This window comes from Halichoeres trimaculatus, unplaced genomic scaffold (genome assembly GCF_033239565.1).
Source record: "Halichoeres trimaculatus isolate MK-OKI-2021-1 unplaced genomic scaffold, fHalTri1.1 fHalTri1_scaffold_17, whole genome shotgun sequence".
NCBI lineage: Eukaryota > Metazoa > Chordata > Actinopteri > Labriformes > Labridae > Halichoeres > Halichoeres trimaculatus.
This window is the reverse complement of record NW_027437195.1, coordinates 31,833,297-31,855,203: the sequence shown is the minus strand read 5'-3', so window position 1 is coordinate 31,855,203 and position 21,907 is coordinate 31,833,297. Positions and strand designations below refer to the sequence as shown.

The window sequence follows — 21,907 nt, the reverse complement described above, 5'->3', positions numbered from 1 at the left end:
ACAGTGGAGAGGTGTGTGTGTGTGAGCGTGGGGCGTGTCTGATCCTCAGCCTAATGTAATAATTACAGTGAGATCTGCTCTGATTAGAGATGAGAGGTTATCTCCAAACCACCCCCTCATTTTACGCACACATGCGCAGACAGAGCGCGTTTACTCACACACTCACACACATACTCACACACATACACACACACACTCACACACATACACACACACACTCACACACACTCACATTCCTAAATCCAGCCCTTTGTCTCGGTGGTAGCCCCGAATCAGGAATCCAGGAGCAGGAGGAGAGAGGAGCGTGTGTGGACCAGACTGTCTCCTCCCCCACCGTATAAACACACACACACACACACACACACACACACACACACACACACACACACACACACACACACACATTTACTCTCTCCTTTACACACACACACACACATGCACACACTCCTCCCCCTGTGTCCCTCCTCCCCAGCCCTCCTCGGCCCCCGTGCCTTTGTGTGTGTGTGTGTGTGTGTGTGTATGTGTGTGTGGAGCTGACTGCGTACCCGAGAAACCGTGTCACGGAGCCTGACGAACAGGGATAAATTCTGCTCCTCCTTCTGGGTCCAGGCTGATCCGTTTTTCGTCGTGGGGGTGGGAGAGCTTCAGGTGGAGAAGGAGGAACCGGGCTGAGGCACGTGAAGCTCCGACTCCTCCAGGAAAAGGGAAATAAGGAGGAAATAAGGAGGAACAGGGAGTGCTTTAGCAGCAAGTGCAGCGGATCGGACTTTCCTCCATCAGCGGTCCTCCTCCCTCCTCCTTCTGTCTCTCGCCATCCCCGCTCCTCCTCCAGGTCTCCCCGTTTCCTCCCGCTCTCCCAGCCTCCTTCCTCCCCCGAACAGCCTCACTCACAGAGCGGGAGAGAGCGGAGGGAGGTCTGGGTTTCGGGGTGACTCCGGAGATGGATTAGGAGGAAGGAGGTCTCTGCACCGCCAAACTGGAGCAGCACGCGCGACCACGCCGGGGGGGGAGGGGGCGACGGGACTCGGTGAATTCACGGAGCCCCCGGGACAGAGGTGAGAGCTCGGGGTGTGTGTGTGTGTGTGTGTGTGTGTGTGTGTGTGTGTGTGTGTGTGTGTGTGTGTGTGTGTGTGTGTGTGTGTGTCCCCAGCACATGGCTTCAGCTCTCCATAATTCATGATCTCAACACGAGCTGATGATGCTGATGGAACAGGAGTCTGGGTCTTGGTCTGAGTCTGAGCCCGGGTCTGAGTCTGGGTCTGAGTCTGGGTCTGAGTCTGAGTCTTGGTCTGAGTCTGAGCCCGGGTCTGAGTCTGGGTCTGAGTCTGGGTCTGAGTCTGAGTCTTGGTCTGAGTCTGAGCTGAATCAGCTTCTTTAACTCTGGGTCTGCCTGGTATCAGGGGCCCTAACCTCCAGCTGGTCCCTCAGAGACTGCAGCAGGTGGACCTGGTCTTGGGTCAGCTAGAGACCAGTTTTGTCCTCCAGCAGAGACCAGCTCTAACAGCTCTGACCGTTTTTACCGTCCTCCTTAATCTGAGTGACCATCAGCTCCATGATGGAAACCATCCTCACCTCCAGCACGGGGCCCTTTATGAGTCCTGGCTCCTCGGGGCCTGCTCACTCACCATGAACTTTGTGTGTGTGTGTGTGTGTGTGTGTGTGTGTGTGTGTGTGTGTGTGTGTGTGTGTGTGTGTCACTGCCCCCCCATCAGTACATGCTGGTCCTTTAGTCACCTGTCTGTATGTTTTGGTCCTCCTGGGCTCCTGTAGAGCCTCCTGCTCCTGGCTGCTGGTTTCTCTCACTCTGTGTGAAGTTCACTCTCATTATGAAGGAATCTGTCCACCTGTGCAGGTGACCTTACTCTCTGTACACAGCCCTAAAATGAAACTGTGTGCATGGAAAGCTCTGCGTTCAGACTGACTCAGGGTCAAAATATCAACAACAGGCCGCCGAGGGTTCAGACACCGTCACTTGTAGTTTCTACTGAGAAATGCTCAGATTATTCAGACTTATTGGGCAAGAAACAAAAAAGGAAACAAAGTAGAAAATTTGGCTCCTTTCAGCTCAGCAAGCAGCTCTATCTGCACACTATCTGCACGCTAGCTGTACACTAGCTGTACACTATCTGCACACTAGCTGTACACTAGCTGTACACTATCTGCACACTAGCTGTACACTAGCTGTACACTATCTGCACGCTAGCTGTACACTATCTGTACACTATCTGCACACTAGCTGTACACTAGCTGCACACTATCTGCACGCTAGCTGCACACTAGCTGCACATCATCTGCAAGCTAGCTGTACACTATCTGCACGCTAGCTGCACACTAGCTGCATGCTAGCTGTACACTATCTGCGAGCTAGCTGCACACTAGCTGCAGGCCAGCTGTACACAATCTGCACGCTATCTGCACACTATCTGCACGCTAGCTGCACACTAGCTGCACACTATCTGCACACTATCTGCACACCATCTGCAAGCTAGCTGCATGCTAGCTGTACACTATCTGCGAGCTAGCTGCATGCTAGCTGCAGGCTAGCTGTAAACAATCTGCACGCTATCTGCACACTATCTGCACGCTAGCTGCACACTAGCTGCACATCATCTGCAAGCTAGCTGTACACTATCTGCACGCTAGCTGCACACTAGCTGCATGCTAGCTGTACACTATCTGCGAGCTAGCTGCACACTAGCTGCAGGCTAGCTGTACACAATCTGCACGCTAGCTGTACACTATCTGTACACTATCTGCACACTAGCTGTACACTAGCTGCACACTATCTGCACGCTAGCTGCACACTAGCTGCACATCATCTGCAAGCTAGCTGTACACTATCTGCACGCTAGCTGCACACTAGCTGCATGCTAGCTGTACACTATCTGCGAGCTAGCTGCACACTAGCTGCAGGCCAGCTGTACACAATCTGCACGCTATCTGCACACTATCTGCACGCTAGCTGCACACTAGCTGCACACTATCTGCACACTATCTGCACACCATCTGCAAGCTAGCTGCATGCTAGCTGTACACTATCTGCGAGCTAGCTGCATGCTAGCTGCAGGCTAGCTGTAAACAATCTGCACGCTATCTGCACACTATCTGCACGCTAGCTGCACACTAGCTGCACATCATCTGCAAGCTAGCTGTACACTATCTGCACGCTAGCTGCACACTAGCTGCATGCTAGCTGTACACTATCTGCGAGCTAGCTGCACACTAGCTGCAGGCTAGCTGTACACAATCTGCACGCTATCTGCACGCTATCTGCACACTATCTGCACGCTAGCTGCACACTAGCTGCACACTATCTGCACACTATCTGCACGCTAGCTGTACACTATCTGCACACTATCTGCACACTAGCTGCATGCTAGCTGTACACTATCTGCGAGCTAGCTGCATGCTAGCTGCAGGCTAGCTGTACACAATCTGCACGCTATCTGCACACTTTTACACGCTAGCTGCACACTATCTGCACACTAGCTGTACGCTATCTGCACACTAGCTGCACGCTAGCCGCATGCTAGCTGCAGGCTAGCTGTACGCTATCTGCACACTATCTGTACGCTTTCTGCACACTATCTGTACGCTATCTGCACACTATCTGCACACTAGCTGAATGCTATCTGCGCACTAGCTGCACACTAGCTGCACGCTATCTGCACACTATCTGCACGCTATCTGTGCACTTTCTGCACACTTTCTTCACACTTTCTCTGTGCTGCCTTAGAGATGGTTTCTGTGATGCTTGAAGCAAAGTTTTGAAGCCTGTCGTCTGTGCTCATCATATTTAAACACTGACTCAAACTCTCAGAGCTCTAGGCAGAGAGGCAGAGTCAGGCCAGCTTTAGCAGAGAGCACCATGTTCATGCTGTTAAATGTTCAGCCCCGCTGAATGAATAAGTGTATCACACAGGTCAAGATCATCATCATCAGCAGCAGCAGCAGCAGCAGCGATGCTGAAGTCAGTGGAGATGAGATGTGTCCTCCAGGCCCTGAGTCTCAGAGCAACTGAAGAGAAAAGTAGAAGCAACAGATCTTTCCAAACTGGAGAACAAACTCCAACGACCAGAGCTGACCCTCGCAGCAACACCGGTGTGTGTTCATGACGTAAAGACAGGCGGAGCTTAAAGGACACATATATCACAGAGAGGAGGTGATTTCACAGGGCAGGAGAGGTCACCACGAGAAATCAGTTACATCACATGATAGCCCGTCATCATGACATCACACAGCTCCACGCTTCCTGCAGGTCTGAGATCAGCTGATGAGTCAGTTTACCACGAAACGCCTCCTGAGGAGAGCTGTGAGAGGAGGAGCTGATCTTTCCTGGAGAGATTCAGAGAAAAAAAAACAGAAACAACACAAACTGATATATCCACACCAATCTGTAGCATCTATAATCTTTAATCTATAATCTGTCAATGTTTATAGATCAGGTAACCCAGAACATCAGGACAACTAAACAACAGCAAACTACAGAATCACAGCAAACTACAAAAACTACAGTTAGAGTGAACTAAACCCACACTACAGGTCTATACTCCTCCTCCTCCTCCTCCTCCTCCTCCTCCTCCTCCTCCTCCTCGTTGCTGGTCAGTGATTCTTGTGTCTTTTTCTCTCTGACGGACTGTTGCTGTCCACCTCAGGCAGTACATCCCACCACTACACACACACACACACACACACACACACACACACACACACTGCTGACATGTTTGCAAGCACAAAGCTGTTCAGACTGCACACACACACACACACACACACGCTGCGGCCCAGAGGACAAATGCTGGTGTGATAGATAAACATGGGCTTTTTCCGCTAAAGAGGCCCACTCGCCTAGTGTGTGTGTGTGTGTGTGTGTGTGTGTGTGTGTGTGTGTGTGTGTGTGTGTGTGTGTGTGTGTGTGTGTGTGTGTTCATGCTGACTGCAGTAGGTCACTGAGACCAGGGGCTGGATGTGTGACACTCTGCTCGTCTTAAGCTGCTTTCATGTTCTCCATCCATCCTCACCCCCTCACCCCCCTATAGCACCCCTCTCTCTCCCCCTTCTCTCTCTCTCTCTCTCTCTCTCTCACACACACACACACACACACACACACACACACACACACACACACACACACACATTAAACTCCAGCTCCTCTCCTGTTTTTAGTCTTTTTTACGCCTTTGATCTGTGCTTATCTCGCCCCCTCCTTATTTCCCATTCCTCTCTCGTCTCCTCACTCGTCTCCTCTCGTCTCCTCTCCTCCTCCTCCCTCTCGTCTCCTCTCCTCCTCTCCCTTCTTGTCTCCTTCCCTGCTCCTCTTCATTTCTCGCGGCCGTGGAAATCAGAGCGTAGCAGTCTTTGATTCTGCGCGCCTCACAGCGCCTCAGGGTCAGGGCCTCTTATCTGGGAGAGAGAGGGAAACAGACAGACAGAGAGAGGAGGAGTAGAGGAGGAGGAGGAGGAGAGGAGAGGAGGTGTGCTCAGAGAAGGGAAGGTGAAGACGCGTCAGGGAGGAGATTTTTTTGACAGGAGGGAAAATGGCAGAGCTAAAGAGGAGCATGAGGAGACCCTGAGAAGGAGCTGAAAGAAGTAGAGCAGGTCTGAGGAAAAACCAGAGGAAACACCAGGAAGAACAGGAGGAGTCCTTAAAGGAGGAGTCCTTAAAGGAGGAGTCCTTAAAGGAGGAGTCCTTAAAGGAGGAGTCCTTAAAGGAGGAGTCCTTACAGGAGGCTCACAGACCGGGGCTGACAGAGGTCAAACTGTCCAATCATAAAGAAGCAGTGGTAGTTTGGCTAACGGACCCTGTCAGGGCTGGACGATCGGCTTTGCTCCCGATTTAAATCTTTTTTTATGATCTTTGAGGTGCTGATTCAATCCAAATTACAATTCTTCAATATTTACGATTTTTGTTATTTTATCATTTTATTTTTCAACACCAGACCAAGTGAAAAAGTTGACTGATGATGATGATGATGATGTCTACAGACTTTATCAGGAGCCGTATATTCCTAAAAAATGTACATCACATGTGAGTCAGTTTTTAGGATTTATTCAGAAATTGACGTCTCAACTTTCTCCCAACCCAGCCCATAAACAAAGACTGAAATGAAGGAATCAAATAAAAATTAAGAAATTGATTTTTGAAAAAAATAAAAAATAAATTAAAAAATTAGCACAAGCTAACACAGGTATCTGACACACACCTGGTTAGCAGGAAGCTAACTCAGGTCTCTCTTTAATGAAAGTGGAGCCAAGTTTCCCCCTCGTTAAAGAAAAAGTTAATTTATCTGTTTGAAGTTTCGTTTTTCTTTGGTTGTTTTTCTTCCTCTGTGCTACATCCGCTAACCTAGCTGCTCTGATTAGCTTCTTCCACTTGCTAATCAACACACAAAGTCACTTGCACTCTGGGCAGGCTGTGATTGGCTGAGGTAACCATGTCTACTCTCCACCTAGAAACATCCTGATACAACCAAAACATGAACATCCAGGCTGAGGAGGGGCTGAGGCTGACACAGACACTGACACAGACACTGACACAGACACTGACACAGACACTGACACAGACACTGACACAGACACTGACACACATGCAGAGAGGCCCAGAGGAGACGACTGAGAAGATCATTCCTGTAGAAGATGATTTTTTTAGGGAAATCCTGCAGACTGTTCCTTTAAGTGATTAGTGATGAACTGTTTGTGAATCTGTTTTTTCATTTTATCTCATTAATAACAACATTAAATCCAGCGCCCAGTAAAACCCGTTTTATCTCTAATCTTGAATCTTGAGAGATACTAACTGACGCAGAGGGAGGGAAACAGAGGGCAGCGATGAAGGGATGAAGGGAGGAGAAAGAGGAGCAGAAAACGAGGAGGAAGCAGGAGCTGGAGGGAGAGATGTGAATATTTAACCGTGTTTGGTTTTCCGTTCGGGCCCTTGGCTCCTCTTCTCTCTGAGGCCTCGATCGCCTTCAGGTCCCTGATACCAGGAGATCTGAGGGGTGGTGCTCTGAGTCTGTGCTCCCACCAGGAGTCAAACGCCTCCTCCCACTGGGAGTTTACCTCCATCTGTAGGTTTAGACCTGCTTCAGTCTGAGGAGCCTGGGAGACGCAGAGAGAGTCATCCTGAGCCGTATTAGCCCGGCGTGTGCAGAGTTATGAGTTTAATTATTGAACGTGTTGGGGTGCAGGAACAATTAAAGCACCTCATTAACACACACACGCTGACGACGAGCACAGAGTGTGTTTGATTTCTGCTGACCAGCTCCGGGAACCAGGCCGTGCAAACATGCAGAGCTGTTTTATCCGTCAGATGAGTCCAGGCCCAGCAGGAACTCCTTCAGGAGGCTCTGAGGAGGAAAAACTGATCCTCCTAGACTAACTCTGGATCTGTCTCCCCCACAGGCTGCGACTGGTCCCACCCCAAGATGACGTCCCCCAAGAACAAAGCCAAGAAGAAGCCGCCCAAAGACAGCATGACGCTGCTGCCGTGCTTTTATTTTGTAGAGGTGAGTGTGTGGATGGATCAGCTGTTTCCTGGATCCATCAGAGACCACATCGGTCTCAGGATCTCTCTGGTCTATCGCATCTGGAGGGTCTGACCTCCGCTGGAGTCCGTTTGGTGTTTTCCTCCAGGAAATGTACCGCGTCATCGCTTTCTCCTCTGTGTGTGTGTGTGTGACACCTGTGCAGCTTCCCATCGTCCTGTCCTCCTTGGTGTCCCTCTACTTCCTGGAGCTGACGGACGTCCTGTCTCCAGCCGTGGTGGGTTTCCGCTGCCACGACCGTGACCTCTCCATGCCGTACGTGGAGACGGGCGACGAGCTCATCCCGCTGCTGATGCTGCTGAGTTTGGCCTTCGCTGGTCCTGCAGCGTCTGTAAGTCAATCACACACACACACACACACACACACACACACACACACACACACACACACACACACACAACACCACATGGTAAGGTATTTATCAACAGTTATGTAGAGCAACTCTTTGAAACCTGACAACCAGCTAACTTTGTCAGTTTGTAGCGTAGTTTAGCAGCTGCTATATTTCTCTCTCCTCACAGCCCGGTGCTCTGAGACGTGTCTGTAACGTGTAACGTTAGTGAATCCTGGTTCTGTCCTACCAGAGCTCATCTACCAACTCCAACCTCACCAAGCAGAGCTAACGTAACCTGGCTCTTCATGTTATTGATAGACTCTCAAGTTTGAACAGACCACTGCAGAATAACTGCTGACTGTGGGTTGGAGACAACATTAGCACAAACACGTTAACCTGGGGTTTAGCCTTTAGCTGGTGTTTTAGTCTATAGCTGGTGTTTTAGCCTTAGGCTCGTGTTTTAGCCTTTAGCTCATGTTTTAGCCTTTAGCTTGTGTTTTAGCCTTTAGTCCATTTTTAAGCCTTTAGCTCATGTTTTAGCCTTTAGCTTGTGCTTTAGCCTTTAGTTCATTTTTAAGCCTTTACCTTGTGTTTTAGCCTTTAGACCATGTTTTAGCATTTAGCCTGTTTTTTTTAGCTTTTAGCCCCTGTGTTAGCCTTTAGCTTGTGTTTTAGCTTGTGTTTAGCCTTAAGCTCATGTTTTAGCCTTTCGTCCGTTTCTCAGTCTTTAGCTTGTGCTTTAGCCTTTAGTCCATTTTTAATCCTTTAGATTGTGTGTTAGCCTTTAGCTTGTGTTTTAGCCTTTGGCTTGTGTTTCATTGTGTAGCTCCTGTGTTAGCCTTTAGCTTGTGTGTTAGCCTTTAGCTCGTGCTCTATCTCTCTCCTGTTTCTTTTTCTTCTGCTCTTCTGTCCTTTCTCTGTCTGACAGTTAGGCTCCAGTGTCCACCATCACTACAAAATTAATCACAGAAATCGTTTCCAGCAGAGAAAAACACAGATCTCTCTTCTCTCTGACAAACTTTGTCAGGTAGCGTTCGACCCAGAAATCAGGGATCTTAAAAGCAGCGTTAGAAATAATCTTTATTGGTGCTGATAATCTCATTTTAAGTTGTGGATGATGATCAGGCAGATATGTAGGAGGGAGACTTTTCCAAAAACAATAAGAAAGTCCCCACAGGGACCTAGAGCATTCATCCCCTTCCTGATGCTAAACAGTTCCCTCACGTTTATAACAGGGAAACACAAGAAATCAGAACTTCCATCCAGGAAAAGAAGCTTTAAAACCCGTTTGATCGTGTGTAAAGCTGTGAAGTGATGACGCTTCATGGGAGGAAACAATCCTGCAGCATCAGATCGGTGTCGCTGTGGGTCAGCGAGCTCATCAGAGGAAGAAACGCTCGCCCAGCTCCTCCAACACAAAGCAGAGCCTCAGAAAAGCAGAATCAATGGAAACATTTATAAACACACACCTGACATTCCAACACACACCCTCAGACAGCCTATAGGCCTCCAGATCGATACACACTCACACACACACACGGCTCATCCATCAGCACCATGGAGAGCAGCGGAGCCCTCATCCATCACACAGATTGGAAGTGATCACTGTTCGATAGCAGCTGTTTCCTGTCTCTGAGCTCAGGAGTCCACCATCAGCCTCCACTGCTCCTCTCTGACCTCTCACCTCCTCCCCTCCTCTCCTCCTCTCCTCCTCACAGATCATGATGGGGGAGGGGCTCATGTACTGTATGCAGTCCAAGCTGAAGTCCTGCCCCAAGTCCGAGAGCAGCATCAACGCCGGGGGCTGCAGCTTCAACTCCTTCCTACGCAGAACCGTGCGCTTCGTGGGTACGTCCTACCTCTGACTCTTCACACGCCACGCTTTACAGCAGGGGTTCCCAAACTGAGGGACGTGACCCCAGAGAGGGCCAGGAGGTGTGGCCGTGAGGTCAGACTCAATATGAGACCTGCACAGTCCTCAGTGCTAGAAAAAATGTACACCTCTAAACCAGCTGATTTTTGTCAGCTAGCAACAGGAAGTGAGGATAAACAGCTGGAGGACTTCCTGTCTCCATCCAGCTCATCGTGTCAGTGGATCGAGTTGATCTCTGTCAGGATGAGAGCTCACAGCTCAACTCTGTGCAGCTTAGAGAGAAAATGCTAACAGCTCAGAGAGGAGATGCTAACACCTCAGAGAGAAAATGCTAACAGCTCAGAGAGGAGATGCTAACAGCTCAGAGAGAAAATGCTAACAGCTCAGAGAGGAGATGCTAACAGCTCAGAGAGAAAATGCTAACAGCTCAGAGAGAAGATGCTAACAGCTCAGAGAGGAGATGCTAACGGCTCAGAGAGGAGATGCTAACACCTCAGAGAGAAAATGCTAACAGCTCAGAGAGGAGATGCTAACAGCTCAGAGAGAAAATGCTAACAGCTCAGAGAGAAGATGCTAACAGCTCAGAGAGGAGATGCTAACGGCTCAGAGAGAAGATGCTAACAGCTCAGAGAGAAAATGCTAACAGCTCAGAGAGACGATGCTAACAGCTCAGAGAGAAAATGCTAACAGCTCAGAGAGAAGATGCCAACAGCTCAGAGAGAAGATGCTAACAGCTCAGAGAGAAGATGCTAAGAGCTCAGAGAGCCAATGCTAACTATTCAGAGAGCAAATGCCAACCGCTTGGAGAAGAGATGCTAACAGCTCAGAGAGGAGATGCTAACAGCTCAGAGAGGAGATGCTAACAGCTCAGAGAGGAGATGTGGCGTCAGCGGCTCAGGAGAGACGGCTGATGAGGTTTAGGAAAGTTAAATCATCCCAGGGTTTATGAGGCTGGGTTTGAGATGTGGTTTGAGATGTGGTTTGAGATGAGGTTTGAGATGTGGTTTGAGATGAGGTTTGAGATGTGGTTTGAGATGTGGTTTGAGATGTGGTTGAGATGTGGTGAAGAGATGTGGTTGAGATGTGGTGAAGAGATGTGGTGAAGAGATGTGGCCTGTCAGCAGCTGTGAAGCAGTTTGTGTTGTTGAAGATGGAAATCAGATTGTGGAATAATTCCTCTGCCAGCTGAGCCCAAACACGGCTCAGTTTCAGAGGAAATGAGCTAATGACACGTTTTAACTGAGACGGAGGGACAGAGAGCTGAGCAGGCTGACGCTGAGCTTCAGCAGGAGTTCACCTCCTCTGCAGGTGTTCACTGGGAGGAAACCTCCAGAGACGCTTCTTCATTTACCGAGGCGGCCTCTAAATCTGTCCCTGCCTCTCCCTCCCTCAGGTGTTCACGTGTTCGGTCTCCTGGCAACAGCCTTGGTGACAGATGTCATCCAGTTAGCGACCGGCTACCACGCCCCCTTTTTCCTCACCGTCTGCCAGCCCAATTACACAGCGCCGGGGGTGTCATGTGACAACAATGCCTACATCACAAGGGACATCTGCATGGGGAAGGACCAGTACGCCATCATGTCAGCGAGGTAGGACACACAGGAGGAGGAAGGAGGAAGGAGGAAACACTGAAAACCTGTGTGAGCTCCAGGAGGGCCGTCAGTCTGAGAGGGTCCAGATCCATCAGGGAGAGAGTTTATGTCAGGTTACTCCTCCTCTGCTGAGGAGGTCCAGCTTTACTCCCTCAGATAAATCAGGGTTTCTTTAACCTGACAGGTGCAGAATAAAGAGAGGAGAGGTTTGATCTGACTCCTTCAGCTGACTCTGAGCGTTTATTAACGGCTCCTCACGTGACGCTCAGTCAGCGTGACGCTCGGTCAGCTTGACGCTCGGTCAGCGTGACGCTCGGTCAGCGTGACGCTCGGTCAGCGTGACGCTCGGTCAGCGTGATACTCGGTCAGCGTGACAAACAGCCGCCAGACGCTCAGGGTTCACCTCAGATCAAACCAAGAGATGAGGAAAAAGACGTTTAGGGCTGACGCATACATCCAGGTTTACTGAGGAGGGCAGCAAACAAACACACACACACACACACACCAAACACACACACACACAGTGAAAATGTGCATCCATCCTCTCTGATGCCTAACTCTGCCTCTCTTTCTCCCTCCAGGAAAACATTTCCATCCCAGCATGCAACACTCTCTGGCTTCGCCGCCGTCTATATCTCGGTAAGCTCTCTGTCCCCGTGTCTCAGTCTGATCTGTTTCAGTCTGATCTGTCTCAGTCTGATCTGTCTCAGTCTGATCTGTTTCAGTCTGATCTGTTTCAGTCTGATCTGTCTCAGTCTGATCTGTCTCAGTCTGATCTGTTTCAGTCTGATCTGTTTCAGTCTGATCTGTGTCAGTCTGATCTGCTTCAGTCTGATCTGTTTCAGTCTGATCTGTCTCAGTCTGATCTGTCTCAGTCTGATCTGTTTCAGTCTGATCTGTTTCAGTCTGATCTGTTTCAGTCTGATCCGTTTCAGTCTGATCTGTCTCAGTCTGATCTGTTTCAGTCTGATCTGTTTCAGTCTGATCTGTCTCAGTCTGATCTGTCTCAGTCTGATCTGTGTCAGTCTGATCTGTCTCAGTCTGATCTGTTTCTGTGTGTGTTTGATGACTTAAATACACCAGGTGTGTCTGTGCTCCGTCACTGGATCAGATTGTTTGTAGTCAAGTCGATCTGTCAGTTTACACCAGACCCGCTCTGTCCCAGTCCAGCAGGTCCAGCAGGTCACAGCTAGACCTCAGCAGTCCTATTTTTCATTGGTCCTATTCCCTGTAAGGAAGGACAGGAAGTGGTACATAGAAACTACCTAAAAACACTCAGAGACTTTCAAAATAAAACAAACCGTTTTGACTCCAACAACAAACGGACATGGTGAGCAGATCCAGACCAGGAGCCAGACCAGGAGCCAGACCAGGAGCCAGACCAGGAGCCAGACCAGGAGCCAGACCAGGAGGCGACTGGTTGGAGGTTTTACAGCCCAACACGAATAAACAGAGTCTGATCAATGGAGGGGGGGGACCATGGGAACAAACGCAGTCAACACGTGACAGAGCGGTCGGACGTCAGACACATCTGGTGTATCTGAGGCGTCTGTGGTTTAAGTTTCTTATCTTTGAATTTTTCCCCTTCTTTCATGTCTTTTAAGGGGCTGTTTGTAAGACAACGGTTTTAGGGTGAAACACAAACGTTTTGTTGCGTTTCAGCCGAACTAAAACACAAACTTTTGAAAACGGTCTCCAGAGTGGATTTTTCTGAACAGTAAGCCGGCGTTTTCAGTGGAAACGCTGACGTCACGCTCTGCTTCATGCATCCATCAGTCCAACAGTCCAACAGTCCAACAGTCCAACTGTCCAACTGTCCATCAGTCCAACAGTCCATCAGTCCAACAGTCCAACTGTCCATCAGTCCAACAGTCCATCAGTCCATCAGTCCAACAGTCCATCAGTCCATCAGTCCAACAGTCCATCAGTCCAACAGTCCATCAGTCCATCAGTCCAACAGTCCATCAGTCCAACAGTCCATCAGTCCATCAGTCCAACAGTCCATCAGTCCAACAGTCCATCAGTCCATCAGTCCAACAGTCCATCAGTCCAACAGTCCATCAGTCCAACAGTCCAACAGTCCATCAGTCCATCAGTCCAACAGTCCATCAGTCCAACTGTCCATCAGTCCAACAGTCCATCAGTCCATCAGTCCATCAGTCCAACAGTCCATCAGTCCATCAGTCCATCAGTCCATCAGTCCATCAGTCCAACAGTCCATCAGTCCAACAGTCCATCAGTCCAACAGTCCATCAGTCCATCAGTCCATCAGTCCATCAGTCCATCAGTCCAACAGTCCATCAGTCCAACAGTCCATCAGTCCATCAGTCCCGTTGTTATGATGGTGGTGATCTCCCGTGTTGATCTTGTTCTGCTCAATCTGCTGAATCTGTGACTGTCTTTAACAAAATGAGCATCTGTTGCTCCACTTCTGCTCTGAGCTTTCACCAACACACCAGATGATCAACTCTACTTCAGAGGAGATCTACCAAAAGCTGCTTCTGGATAAGACAGTTATAGCGCCACCTACAGGCTTGGCATGCTTACTGTTCACTGTTGAGGGTGTAGTCTTCATGATAACCATCCTGAGCTTGTATTTTTGGAGCAGATGTTCGTGTTCGGCGTCATGAAACTGTTTCCTGTGTCAGAGAAAATGAGCTGCAGTGAAATCTCTGCTGGTTTTTACCAAAGTCATGACGGCGTCTCAGAGTCCACTCACTCAGAGGTTTGAGGCTCAGCCTCAGGCCAACGGATGGATCTGAAAACTTGAGCTTTATGAACTTTGGCAGGAGAATCTGGGCGGCTTCAGACAGAAAACCACTGACCTCCTTCAGGTCAGGTCACTGTCAGCTGCTCCTCTGAAGGGAGGCGGGTCTGAGACCTGAGGCGGGTCTGAGACCTGAAGCTTTGTGTAACACAGGACGCCTGTTTCTGATTGGAAGGTGTAAACGCTCCTGATGCTGTTAAACATCCTAAACGAGCGTTTTTATACCGTGATACATCAGAAGGTAAATGTTCTGTGGAGCTACGTAGCTTAGCCGCAGCTCCACACACAGAAACCCAGACCCTCTCAGCTCTCCCTGTGTCACAGCTCGTATCCACGTCCTGACGCTCAGTGAGGAGCGTTTCTCCTCTCGCTGTCTGCTGCTGACTGCGCTTCCCTCTCTGTGAAACGTTCAGAGAAGTAGCTCTGTCACTTTCCTCGAGGTAACAACCTCACACACACCCGCACATACACACATGCTCTGTCCCCCAGTGGCCACAGTGAGCTGCCGGCTGCATCGCTGCTGCCTCACTGAGCGCGCTCATTAAAGCTCACAGGACAGATTTTTGATGAGTGGAAACGAAGAGAGGAGGAGGAGGAGGAGGAGGAGGAGGAGGAGGAGGAGGAGAGCGCCTGCTCTGGCAGTCAGAGATACAACATGTCTGATCTCTGTGGAGTTCACACACGGATCAGAAACACTGAACCGGCTCTCGTGGGGCTGTGCGTCTGTGGGGGAAATTATAGAGTTGTACTTCCTGTCTGCGCCGTCTGCCTCATTAAGAGGAAGTCAGAGCCTGGGTTTCACTCCTGCAAGAAGACAAACATTTGAAATGCATTGAAAATATATGAAGTGTCAGCAGCTGACACACGTCTGCAGCTCGAGGAGGAGAGGAGCTGTTTCGTGCTCAGTCTGGATGGACGGCTCGTTAAAACGGATATTTCTGCGCAGCCTGCTGTTCTGTCACTCAGCTGCCACATTTCCACAAACCAAACACCGACTGCATGCAGGGAATTTAGATGTAGCTGTAAATAAATTCAATCTGCCTTTCTGTGACCTCCTCCTCAGTCAGCTGTCAAAGAAACTTTATTTTAATGACGAGTTAACCTCGAACGCAGCCTGAAAATCAGCTCCAGCATCAGTCAGAGGCTGAAAGAGACGCCGCAGCCAGCTTCATCAAACTCTGCAGACACGTCCTCAGGAAAGTCAGGGAAACATTTACACTCCAAGAAACACCACCTTCCTGTTTTCAGCAGAGGATGCAAGAATACTGTTAGCTTAGCTTAGCATTACGTTAGGGAGCAAGAGTGGAAAAATGACAAACTACTGTTTTATGTTCTTCATGATCAACAAACACTTCATCAATAAACGCTAAACAAATTAACCTAAACACTCACTGCTGCACACTGAATATCAAACCAGTAGAGGCTGAACAATGATCACTAATTAATAAACCCTCAACCAGTGATCGCTAAACAATCAAAGCTAACCTGACGATGCTAAACAATGGAGGCTAAACCAATTATCGCTAATTAATAAACCCTAAACCAATGACTGCTAAACATTTAAAGCAAACAAGCATCCCAAAACAAATAAACACTAAAAGATGAATGCTAACAATAAGCGCTAAACAACTGGATGCTAAACCATCAAACAATAAACAATGAACACTGAACATTTATGCTAATCAGGAACACTGAACTCAGGGAGAGGAAACCAATGATCGCTAAACCAATAACCTCTAAACCACTGAACACTAAAGTAATGCATGCTAATCCAGTTCATGCTAAACCACTAAAGGCTAAAGCAATTAACGTTAAACCAGTAAATGCTAAAGAATCAAAGCTAAACCATGAACACTTAACCAGGGACTGCTGAACTAAGCATCGTTACACCAATGAACACTAAAAACATGTGTGCTAAAAAATGAATGCTAATCAACTGGATGCTAAAGCAATGAATGCTAAAGAATCAAAGCTAACCTGACAACGCTAAACCAGGGACTAAAAGATGAATGCTAAACAATGAGCGCTAAACAACTGGAAGCTAAACCAGTGAACATTAAATCAACAAACAATAAACAATGAACACTACACATTATGTTAAAGAGGAACTTTAAACCCAGGGAAGGAACAACTAATGATCCCTAAACCAACAAACTCTAAACCAATGAACAATAAATCAACAAACAGAAAAAAAATGAACACTACACAGTTATGCTAAACAGGAACTTTAAACCCAGGGATGGGAAACTAATGATCCCTAGAGCAATTAACTCTAAACCAATAAACACTAAAAAAAGAACGCTAATCGACTGAAAGCTAAAGCAATGAATGCTAGCCCAGTACATGCTAACCTAACGCTAACCTCTCCCCTCTCTGCTCAGATGTATTTCAACGCCAGCATCAGCAGCACCACCAAGCTCCTGAAGCCGCTGCTGGTCTTTGCGTTCTGCATGGCGGCGGGCCTGGCCGGGCTGACCCAGATCACTCAGCACCGCAGTCACCCCATCGACGTCTACGTGGGTTACCTGATAGGAGCGGGCATCGGGGTCTACCTGGTGAGTCTGACGCTACACACCTGTGACGGACTCGTCCTGTGACGGACTCGTCCTGAGGGACCTGAACGTCTCCAGACGTGTGTTAGTCTGGAGTGAATGAAACCGTCAGCGTGGAAACAGGTTTATTCAAATGAAGTGTGGGGTTGTTGCTACGACTGAATGGTCCCAGTGTGCTGGCAGAGCCTCCTCTTTCTCTCCGTCGCCCTGCGCCTCCTGTTTTTCTGCTCCTGCTATTTTTAGACGTTTCTGTTTCCGAGGAGCAGAATAATCCGATAAGAGCTCTCTGCAACAATTTCACACTTCATTTTAAGAAAACTTGTCATTGTGATTCTCCTCGCCTCCCCCCGTCCTTTGAGTCTCTCTAACTTTGTCTTAATGAGGAGGAGGGGGGATCTCCTCCTCCTCCTCATTAAAGGAGGAACAGCTGAGCGCACACTAACAGCAGCAGGAGGAGAGACGCCTGATCAGGAGTTTCTGCATCAAAGACCAGGGATTAAAGCAAACTCTGTGTCCTCTCTGTGTCCTCTCTGTGTCCTCACTGTGTCCTCTCTGTGTCCTCTCTGTGTCCTCTCCCTGTCCTCACTGTGTCCTCACTGTGTCCTCTCTGTGTCCTCTCTGTGTCCTCTCTGTGTCCTCTCTGTGTCCTCACTGTGTCCTCACTGTGTCCTCACTGTGTCCTCTCTGTGTCCTCTCTGTGTCCTCTCCCTGTCCTCACTGTGTCCTCACTGTGTCCTCACTGTGTCCTCACTGTGTCCTCTCTGTGTCCTCTCTGTGTCCTCTCTGTGTCCTCACTGTGTCCTCACTGTGTCCTCACTGTGTCCTCTCTGTGTCCTCTCTGTGTCCTCTCTGTGTCCTCACTGTGTCCTCACTGTGTCCTCACTGTGTCCTCTCTGTGTCCTCTCTGTGTCCTCACTGTGTCCTCACTGTGTCCTCACTGTGTCCTCACTGTGTCCTCTCTGTGTCCTCACTGTGTCCTCACTGTGTCCTCACTGTGTCCTCTGTGTCCTCACTGTGTCCTCTCTGTGTCATCTCTGTGTCCTCACTGTGTCCTCTCTGTGTCCTCTCTGTGTCCTCACTGTGTCCGCTCTGTGTCCTCTCTGTGTCCTCTCTGTGTCCTCTCTGTGTCATCTCTGTGTCCTCTCTGTGTCCCCTCTGTGTCCTCTCTGTGTCCTCTCTGTGTCCTCTCTGTGTCCTCTCTGTGTCCTCACTGTGTCCTCTCTGTGTCCTCTCTGTGTCCGCTCTGTGTCCTCTCTGTGTCCTCTCTGTGTCCTCTCTGTGTCTTCTCTGTGTCCTCTTTCTTCTCCTCTGTCCTCATTTCCTCTGTCCTCTTACCTCTGCCCTTCTCTCCTCTGTCCTCGTCTCCTCTGTCCTCATCTCCTCTGTCCTCATCTCCTCTGTCCTCGTCTCCTCTGTCCTCGTCTCCTCTGTCCTCGTCTCCTCTGTCAGGCCGTGTTCGCCGTGGGGAGCTTCAAGGCGTCGGAGGAGGACGCTCCCCCGTTGCACAGACTGGCGGCGGCGGCGGCGCAGAAGGAGAGCCTGAGGGTGCTGAGTCAACGCGGCCACGACTCGCTCTACAGGAAGACGCCACGGGTCTCGGAGAGCAGGGAGGAGCTGGGGGCGGGGCTTGGCTCGGGTGCTCGCAGTAAGGTGAGGCGGGAGAAGGCGTCCCTGGCCTCCCTCAAACGTGCGAGTGCTGACGTGGAGCTCCTCGCCACGCGCGGGCCCATGGGGAAGGAGACCATGGTGACCTTCAGCAACACGCTGCCCAGAGTCGCCAACGGCAACAGCCCCATCTCGCCATCAGACGAGCCAGCCACCACGCAGCGTCACATGACCTTCCACGTCCCCTTCGACCCTCAGAGGTCCCGGCAGCTGGTGTCGGAGTGGAAGCAGCGCTCGCTGGAGCTCCGCAGCCAGAGCTCCCGAGAGGAGGAGGATGGCGAGGGAGACGAAGGAGGAGCAGAGGGAGGAGAGCAGGACACGCCCTCCTCCCTCTACCCCACGGTGCAGGCCAACAAGGGCATCGCCACGCCAACCGCCGCCAGGATGGTGGTCGCACCTCCACTCGTCCACATCCCGGAGGAGGCTACCCGACCGCCGCCGGTTTCCCCGAAGAGCGCCAAGACACGAGCCAAGTGGCTGTCCCTGACGGAGGAGGGACGGGTGAAGGAGCCGGGACAGGGCCCCATCGCCGTGTCCACGCCACGAGTCCCGACCACGCAGCCCGGCCAGCAGAGGGTCACGCAGGTGAGCAGGAAGTACCAAAATAAAAGCTTTAGATCAGTTTCTCTGCACGCCATGACCACTGTGTCTCCTCCCCTCCAGGTGATCGCCATGTCCAAGCAGCAGGGCGCGCTCGCTCCCTCCACCAAGACCTCAGAGGGCGGGTCCTCCTCAGGGGGCGGGTCCAACTGCTCCGAGTCCCCTTACTACAGGATCCCGTCAGACCGGGACAGCTGCACCGGGTCCAACCCGGGCAGCATCGCCGGCAGCGGGAGCATCGTCACCATCGACGCCCACGCCCCCCACCACCCGGTGGTGCGCGTGTCGGCCAGCAACGGGAAGCCGTGGGAGTGGAGGAACACCATCAGCGGGAACATGATGGGCGCCGACACGGGCGGCGAGAAGCAGCGAGCGGCGCTGCAGCGTCAGGAGAACACGGGTCACTACAGGGACTACAGGACGCTCCCCGTCAAGACCGACTCCCCCAGCTCCTCCTCCCCCAGCAAGGAGGGAGGAGCAGAGCCGCCTCCCCCACCTCTGCCTCCCTCCTCCTCCCCTCTGCCCCTCCCTCCACACCTGTCATCCTCCCCCCTGCCCCCACCTCCCCCTCACTCCTCCTCTCCCCCTCTCCCTCCCCCTCCTCACCCCACTCCCATGCCTCCTCCTCTTCCTCACCAAACCTCCTCCCAGATGCCTCCTCCTCCTCATCCCTCCTCTCAGATGCCTCCCCCTCCTCACCCCTCCTCCTCCTCCCAGATGCCTCCTCCTCCTCATCCCTCCTCTCAGATGCCTCCTCCTCCTCATCCCTCCTCTCACATGCCTCCCCCTCCTCACCCCTCCTCCTCCTCCCAAATGCCTCCTCCTCCTCACCCCTCCTCCTCCTCCCAAATGCCTCCTCCTCCTCACCCCTCCTCCTCTCATATGCCTCCTCCTCCTCATCCCTCCTCTCATATGCCTCCTCCTCCTCACCCCTCCTCCTCTCATATTCCTCCCCCTTCTCACTTGTCCCAGATGTCTCCTCCACCCCTCCCACCCCCTCACCCCTCCTCCTCCTCCCTTCAAATGCATCACCCGACTCACCTCTCCTCCTCCCAGATGCCTCCTCCTCCTCTCCCTCAACCCTCCTCTTCTCCTCTACCTCCTCCTCCTCACCCCTCGTCCTCCATGCAGCCTCCCCCTCACCCGTCCTGCTCCACCATGCTCCCCCCTCCTCCTCACCCTGACCTCCTGATGGACGCTCACAGCCAGGCGCTGTCCCGCTCCTCCACGCTGCCCCGCCGGCCCTCCGTCTCGGCCCGCAGCCACGCCGAGCAGGAGCACTACTACAAGGCGCTGCAGAACGAGAGGATGTTATAGTGACGGGGGAGGACGGGGGAGGACGGGGGAGGACGGGGGAGGACGGGGGAGGACGGGGGAGGACGGGGGAGGACGGGGGAGGACGGAGGAGGAGAGAGGAGGACGGAGGACAGAGAAGGACATGAAGTCACAGGTGATCGTTCCTCTGGAGATGTTCCTGAGAGAGGAAGTGACCGGAGGAGATCTGAGCGGCTGAACGCAGAGACGACGTTAGAAAAAGACAAAAAAAAAAAAAGAGGCTGATCGAAGAGCAGCAGCTTCAGTTTTAAGCAGGGGGAGAGGAGGAGCAGGGGAGGAGGACCATGAGGAGGTCTGGAAGCTCACACACGTAGCAGGGGACCGGCTCACACACACACTGCCCACGGCGCCAAGACCTGGACGGAGGAAAGACCAGACGAGGGGAGAGCTGAGCTGAACGGTGCAGAGTGAAGATAAAACCTCAGAGCGCTTCATCCTCAGCGCTCCTCCATCCTCAGCGCTCCTCCATCCTCAGCGCTCCTCCATCCTCAGCGCTCCTCCACCCTCAGCGCTCCTCCATCCTCAGCGCTCCTCCATCCTCAGCGCTCCTCCATCCTCAGCGCTCCTCCATCCTCAGCGTTCAGACTCAGATACCACCACTCCCCTCGAGAGGTGGGATCAGACGCAGGAAACTAAACCACTGCAGGCAGCAGCAGCTCAGAGCCAGCAAACACCAGGCTGCTGAAAACTTCTTCACAGCGTCAGGAGCGCAGAGACGCTGAGACACTGGAGCCTCAGAGGACATAACCACTGCAACCTCTGAATCCACCAGGGAGACACGCCTCAGGGACAGGAGGAGTGTGTGAGGAGGAGTGTGTGAGGAGCTGAAGGAGCTCAGAGGAGGTTACCGTTTGTGTAAGGAGCTCCCTCCTCCTCAGCAGCCTCCTCTCTCCTCCTGGCTCCGTGTTGGATCAGAGACCTGGATGTTTCTGAGACGCTGAGTAAACCCTCCTGTTTCAGACGGTCTGTGTTAGGACCTGGTACCGGTTTGGTTCCTCTCTCTGACCCTGCTCCGTCTCCAGCCTCTCAGCTGTTAGCATGTGAAGCTAACAGAGAGCAGACTCTTCATTCTCCATCTGTTGGTTTCTTCCAGCTCCGCTCTGAAACAGCCAGCTGTTTTTTTTCTGAGCCAGTGTCGTCAGGAAGTGGCTCCAGTGTCTTCAGGGAGCGGCTCCAGTGTCTTCAGGGAGTGGCTCCAGCGTCGTCAGGGAGTGGCTCCAGCGTCGTCAGGGAGTGGCTCCAGCGTTGTCGGGGAGCCGCTCCAGCGTCGTCAGGGAGCGGCTTCCAGCGTCGTCAGGGAGTGGCTCCAGCGTCGTCAGGGAGTGGCTCCAGCGTCGTCAGGGAGTGGCTCCAGCGTCGTCAGGGAGTGGCTCCAGCGTCGTCAGGGAGCGACTCCAGCGTCGTCAGGGAGTGGCTCCAGTGTGAAATCAATAACCAGCACCAGATCAAACCAGCAAAACCAGCTCCAGGTCCTGGAGACAGAGACCTGGTCCACAGGTGGACGGGGGGGACAGGTCTTAGACTGGACTGGTCCAACACCTGATGAGGACGTTGGTTCACACAGTCAGGATGATGTGAGCGGCTTCTCCAGCTCAGATTGTACCTTCAGGTTCCTGAACCTCTGATTTTATTAAAGATGATTTCAGAA

At 51.5% G+C, this 21,907-nt stretch overlaps 1 protein-coding gene across 4 annotated transcripts; it reads left to right on the top strand.

Moving 5' to 3' along the window:
• Positions 1 to 378: 378 nt before the first annotated feature.
• Positions 379 to 21,426, top strand: LOC141806146 (phospholipid phosphatase-related protein type 3-like). Of its 4 annotated transcripts, none has more exons than XM_074691420.1 (10): positions 380 to 1,055; positions 7,399 to 7,502; positions 7,687 to 7,872; positions 9,594 to 9,723; positions 11,142 to 11,337; positions 11,922 to 11,979; positions 16,489 to 16,662; positions 18,109 to 18,909; positions 18,988 to 19,609; positions 19,646 to 21,426. In XM_074691420.1, exons 2-10 carry the CDS (start codon positions 7,422 to 7,424, stop codon positions 20,239 to 20,241), a joined length of 2,844 nt encoding a protein of 947 aa, XP_074547521.1. In that variant the 5' UTR covers positions 380 to 1,055; positions 7,399 to 7,421; the 3' UTR covers positions 20,242 to 21,426. The 4 variants fall into 4 exon arrangements, with proteins under 4 accessions (XP_074547519.1, XP_074547521.1, XP_074547523.1 ...); XM_074691422.1 differs by having other exon boundaries at positions 18,988 to 19,741; positions 19,811 to 21,426; XM_074691421.1 differs by having other exon boundaries at positions 19,676 to 21,425.
• The last annotated feature ends 481 nt before the right edge of the window (positions 21,427 to 21,907 follow it).